Source organism: Anser brachyrhynchus (genome assembly GCF_964034855.1).
Source record: "Anser brachyrhynchus genome assembly, chromosome: 8".
NCBI classification, from domain to species: Eukaryota; Metazoa; Chordata; class Aves; order Anseriformes; family Anatidae; genus Anser; species Anser brachyrhynchus.
Window position 1 is genome coordinate 30,512,301 of NC_137702.1, and position 6,269 is coordinate 30,518,569.

The following is a 6,269-nucleotide window of genomic DNA, read 5'->3' on the forward strand; positions in this document are numbered from 1 at the left end:
GATATTAGGCAGAAAAGGGCACTATCTCCTTCTCCTCCGTATTTTTACATAGGTGAATTTGTACATCGAGTTCTACTGTAATTAGGGAAAACTGAAACGATGTTGAGAGGTTGATAAAAGCATTTAGAAAATGAGCTTTAAAAATATTTAATGTCTACTGAATTTTGAAATCTTTATAGCTTTTTCAGTAGATCTTTGATAACCTGGAGAAAAAAGGTACAGCAGAATTTGCTTAAATACCTGCATTTTCAGCTACTGTTTTGTTGTTTAGATAATGAAGATGGTGTACTGAATATAGTAAAGTAGAAATTTACATTTGGGCTTTTTTTCATGTTGCAGTTTACTGTCTGCTAACATTAAATATGCTGTATTGAGATACTTGACTAAAATTGCCTTAACAAGGTGTTTATTTAGATCTCTTCTTCACAATGAGGCCACTGTGGCTACATCAGTGTTGATACTGACATTTAGTGAGTAGTAACCCCAGGACTGTACAGATAACTCTACTTGGCAAGTATAATGCCCTCACTCCCTGGAATAAAGAAAGGTCAAATAAATTAACTTTGTAAAAAGTAGTAATCTGCTCACTCTATTAAATCTTTTTCTCATATTAATGAAAAGAAACTGACAAAGGTCACTAAATCCTATCTGCCTTAATAAGTTAAAGTTAAAAAAGCTTAATTCAAACTATTCAGTGACTTTCATTGACTTTGGGGGCCAACAGCATGAGGCAAGCTCTTCTGTGTCTCAAAAGCCTCCCAGAATGAAGAAAACACATTAGCACTTGGTATAGTGTTATTAAATGTATTTATAAAAAATCTTATTCAAAACCTTGATTGTGCTGTGGATATTTGCATTGCCGAATGTGTACTTCAGGGCTGAGTGCTTGTATAACAGGTTAATATATTAAAAGTATCATTAGCTAGTTTTCATTCCATGTCCCAAATATATGTGTCTATGTGCTCTCTTAAGCAACTTTAATGGTATTTTAATAAACATTTGAAATAATAGCTATGATATTTTGGGGAAAAATAGGTGAGAAAGACTGCTTCAAGATCTGCAAATTAATAGCAACATATTAGAACTTTGATATGAAAAATAATATTGAATTATACTTTTGGTTCTTCTTATATTTGCCTAATATAACTACATTAATTGAATTGGCATGAGGCCATGGTATACCTTTTGGGAGACTTTTTATATTATATTCCATTGCAACTGACATCTCCACACATTTTTCTCCAAACTTTTTCTATTTTTAGTTTCTAGGAGAGATGATTGTGAAATAAAAATGTGAACCCTGCTAATGAAGAGCTGTCTTCTTGGTTCTCCTAAAACAATAACTCTGAGAGAGGGGTGAATAGATTGATTCATTTGTATGGGTCATTAACTTCCACGCCTACAGATGCCAATGTTAATATTCACAATATGAATTATTTCTCAGCTGATCACTTTAGCTGAAACACACAATGAATGTGCTTATTGCATGACCTAACACTGTGCCTGACATCCCTTTGGGCCCCTTAAAACTCAGAATGTCCCTACTGCCCAAACATATAGGTCTCTCTCTCTCAGCATGGTTGTGTCTTGACAATACAGAAATCTGTAGCAATCATTAACTGAAAATGTGGACAGTGTGAAGTAAGACAAGTTTTAGAGTGAATATTAAAACATGGGCTGATATCCTGAATTGCATCTTCATTTAAATTTAACTTATAGAAAATGTCTTTGTGTTTAGAGTTTATCTTTAAGATGTTGTTTCAAAACTCCCAGCCCATTAGATTTAACTAGTTTTGGAATTTGAAGATCTGACTGTAGAGTTCAAGGATTATTAGAGCAAGTGGGGCTTGATCAATGCCTTTGGTCTTTAATAGTGTTTTAATTAATCAACAGGAATAAAAATACTTGTGTAATGAAAATTTACACAGTTTCAAGTCATGAGAATACTAGACTTGTTCATAAGCAGAAAAGGGGACTCTGAAAGCAGCAGATAGTGGCATTTTATCTGTGTAACACAACTTTCTTAGGAGACATCCTGAGCTAGAAATATTTCAGGGATTGATACATTTTTTGGTGTGCCCTCCTGGGAAGAGGAATCAGCTTTTGAGGCAAAAGAAGTAATTCAGTAATTGAAATATTCATGAGTCACAGTTGGCCCTTGATTCCATTTGCTGTTACTGTTTCTCTTGGCTTGCATTAACTCCCCCAAACTAGATTGTTTTGCTGGAATCTAATGCTGAATACAGTTTCCTTGATCCTGAAATCTACATTAATTTGCAAAATTTCCCCAGGAAACAAATTAATTTTCCATGGACTGTTCTGTTCACCTTTGCCAATAATTTTTTTTTAGTCCTTTTTTTTCCCTGTAGCTTTGTCTTTTAGTGTGGTCAGTAAAAGAATTGTTCTCCCTTGGTTGCTTTTTATTAAGAGTCTTCTATCCTTGGTCTTCATGGTATGTGAAAGCTTTGTGCTATTTTCCCCATGGATGGTTTATTGCTTCTGTCTCGGGTAAGAGCTACTTGTTTAGTTTTGGAGTTTGGAGACATACTCCTATTCCTATATGCAGACATGAACTGTTACCTGTATCCAGGGACCAGACCAATTAATCAGTTGGGTCATTTCTTTGATGCAGTCAACCTTTTTTAAAGTCAAAGATGTTTTTATGTTCATACACTGAAGTGTTCCCTCTCAAGCTTCTTGCATCAGTTCCATGGTAGCTTTTATGCACATATCAACAGTAGAAGGGTTGTGTGGGCAAATTTTCTGCTTTTTCCTGAAGTTTCAGTAAAGAAAAGGAATGAAGAGCACCAGCATTTGGCCACATCATTCCTACAAACAGGGAAAATTGCTATTCAAACAGAACACCAGAAGACACTGTCACAACCCTGGTGTGTTGGAGCACTGAGGCTATTTCGGCTGCTCTGGCCTTTACCTCCTGTTTTGGAGATAACCAGTAACAAGTGATCAAACAGCAGGACTTCCTATCTTAGCAAAATAACCTGTGATATCAATTAAAATTCACTTCAAAGACTGAAGGAAATGAAGTTGGCTAAGCCCAGCCAAGAGATCCCTTGCCTAACTCTCTCCCTGCTTAGATTTCTTAGCTGTGGCAGGAGGCTGAAGAGGAAGATGGTGGTAAGGCAAGTTTTGTATGGGTATTTCACGCTTGTCTCAGACATTTTCCTTTCTGTCACTTGTATGATTTTATTCTGTATGTACATAGACAGATTCCTTGAATCATCACATAAGTTATAAATTCCATTTTGTTTCCATGAACTGTGAGTCTTCATGTGTCTGGGGCTGTCATGTGCTAACAAGAGACAGGAGAGGTGCCAGTGTGTCAGTCATTACAAACTCTCTCCATCTAGCTCACTCTGAGCTAGTAGAGGCAAATGAGTAATGGGATCTTAAATAAGGACAGCCTATTCCTCTCGGGAGGATCCAAGACAAAGGAGCCAGGTGGTAATGTTTGGATTTCAAAGCCAGGAAGGATTTTTGGAAGCAGAAGCAGCTTGGTCAGGAAAGATAACAAAGTGGTGCACGGACGCAGCAGAGGGGTCCTGTGAGACAGAGGCAGTAGGGAGGCAGTGGAAGCTGCTGATTGAAGGAGCAGCTGTGTGCTGGCAGGGGACAGCAGGGAAAGGTCCCTGAGCACCAAAGAGGATCTCACAAAATCTCGGAGAAAATTCAAGAGTAAAGAATATGTAGGCAAATAGATGTATGCGTGTTTACTGTTTCATGTGGCTCTGTGCATCTCTTGTGGTCATTAAAGTGAAAAGTAGCTGCTTTTGAGACAGTTTGCAAAGTCCGTGCATTATCTGATTCAACTTTGTGGGATCCTGCAGAGATAAATCATCCCACAAAAAACTGCAATGCATGAGCTCTGGGAAAAAGTGTGTTGAAGCCATGGGGATTCGACAACAGTCATAGGGTCTAAGCAGAGGTCTCTGTTCTTAAGAGAGAGAAGCGATTGCCTGGAGACCCAAGACAGGTGCAGAAACTTCAGAGTGTTTTCGTAGGGAAGCAGGCTGAGGCTTTGTCAGTGTCCCACAAGAGTTTTTTTCAAGGCTGTAATATGTCAGTCTTTGAATTCTTAGCTTTAGTAAACTGAGAGAGAGACTGGAAGAAAACAGAACATGCACATAGTAGGATAACAAACAGTACCATAGGTGGCTCCAAGCATTGTCTGGCATATGCAAATCCACGAGCCAGTTGTAAAGTGGGAATCATCCCACCTGCACCGAACCAACAGGAAGCTGCTAGCTCGGACTTAGTGCCGTGCTTCCTTAGCTACGTCTTCTGACTGAGCGGGGCATGGCAAAAGGAAGCTCATGGTGGCCTAAAGCATGGTCAGAGTAACTCGTACCTGTTGGCAAATGACCATATGCACTCTTTGCTAGCAGGAGTAAGGTCATTTGCCAGCATTGAAGTCATTGACTTTACATGTTTTCTCAGCCTAGATGATCTGATAGCACTGGCCCATGTGTATGAATACCTTTCCGTGACGGAGTCAAGCTCTACTGAGGCAGTTTACAAGGAGTAGGTAGTGCTCAAGAAGATAATGCAGAGCAAACTGATGTAAATGGTTCTTCTGCATAAACTGCAATTTTTGTAATCTGTTTTGGAATGAGGGGAGCGTACTTTGCTGTTTGCTTTGGGTTTGCATCAATTCAGAAAATGTTCAAAATTATTTTTTTTCTGAAAATACAACTTAACTGTTGAGAGGGAGGTGAAGCTTTTGTGTTGAAGGCAAAATACTATTATAGGAAAACTGAGGATTGTTGTGATGTCAGTGTTCCAGATTTACTATTAGGTCTGAAAATAGATGAACTGGGGAGATTACTTTGTATCATTTCTACATATGTGAATGGACGTATAATTATCTATCACTATAAAATATTAGTGAATATTTACTGTATAATAAGTAATTCAACTTTATAAACAAACGAAGATTATCCCAAATTTACATACAGTGTGAAGAAAAGTCCCTTTTGTACAGTCCTCTGTAACTGTAACATTTGGCAGATTCAAGAATAAATAATCTTTTGTGGCAAGGGTATGCCTTATCAAACATATGCAGATCAGTGCTAATTAATGCTAATTAAGGTTTCCTGTCTATCTAGTTGGAAAAACGTCCAAATGTTATGAAATCCAGTTAGTATGCCTATTACCCTAATTGTTTTATATGGGATGGTTCTTAATTAAAATATGTAAATTGACCTTAATTGCTATATACTAATGGAGGTTCATGTTATCTCACTAAAAATGACAAGATGGTGAGGAGGGGTACTTAAACAGATAATTCTGATAGATTTGTAAATAAATGACCTTTACTTAAAATTATTTTTAATTGGAAATTGGCAAAAAGAACATTTTACCATCTATGTTTCTTTAGTTTTAAATAATGTCGGAATTTACAGTTCTTTGTAAATATAGATATGGTGACATTGTAGCTTAATTAAGACTACTAAAGAAGTCAACATTTGATGTGTTTACTGTCTATTTCAAAATTGTTTGCTAACCTCATGCTGACCTTCAGAAATGTTGTGGTTTGCAGTACTGATCTTAATTTGAACTATTTTTGTTCTTATTTTTTGACTTTGATCTCTTTTAATCATATCATTTCATATGTGAAGTCTGACATGCTGCTATATGTTTGCTAGAGACTCGACCTGTGATTCTGTATTCTCATCAGAGAGTCTGGAGGGCAGCACCCCTTTGCACTTCACTTATTAATGCAGGACACCACCTTTTACCTTCTCTGGGGGATGATAGTTCCCATGCATGCTGTTATATGACTGAGGCCTGCATAGATATTTATACAAAGTTTTGTTTGCCATCTACCCAACACAAAAACATTATCTGAATGATATTGTGCATGGCAGTTTATAGATGTCATGTATTGTCATGTTCTTGATAGTTGAAATAATTTATCATACCATTTCACACACAGAGCAAACATTTTTCTGCTCCAGTGTAGCTAACAGAATTTTTAAAACATCAGATTCAGGTAAGTTTATATTATGTCATAGACCTCATTGATACACATCCTCACTTTGCAAAACCATTCTGACAGGTCTCGCTGTTTTGCAGGATATTGTGACCAATGTTTCTCCAAGGATTGTGCGTGGAATTACTTCGGGTCCCTTGTACGGCCCAGGCCAAGGCTCTTTTCTAAACATTGAACTGATCAGCGAGAAAACAGCAGCATATTGGTGTAGAAGTATTGCTGAATTGAAGGCTGACTTTCCAAACCAAGTAAGTACCAC

General features: G+C 37.4%; 1 protein-coding gene across 7 annotated transcripts in view; it reads left to right on the forward strand.

The window, feature by feature from the left end:
• Positions 1 to 6,269, forward strand: part of DPYD (dihydropyrimidine dehydrogenase) — a 352,451-nt gene that overhangs the window by 213,367 nt on the left and 132,815 nt on the right. For all 7 annotated transcript variants that reach the window (XM_080603522.1, XM_080603523.1, XM_080603524.1 and 4 more), the window contains one exon: positions 6,094 to 6,258. In XM_080603522.1, the coding sequence (XP_080459648.1) occupies positions 6,094 to 6,258 (165 nt within the window). The remainder of the gene's footprint in view (positions 1 to 6,093; positions 6,259 to 6,269) is intronic.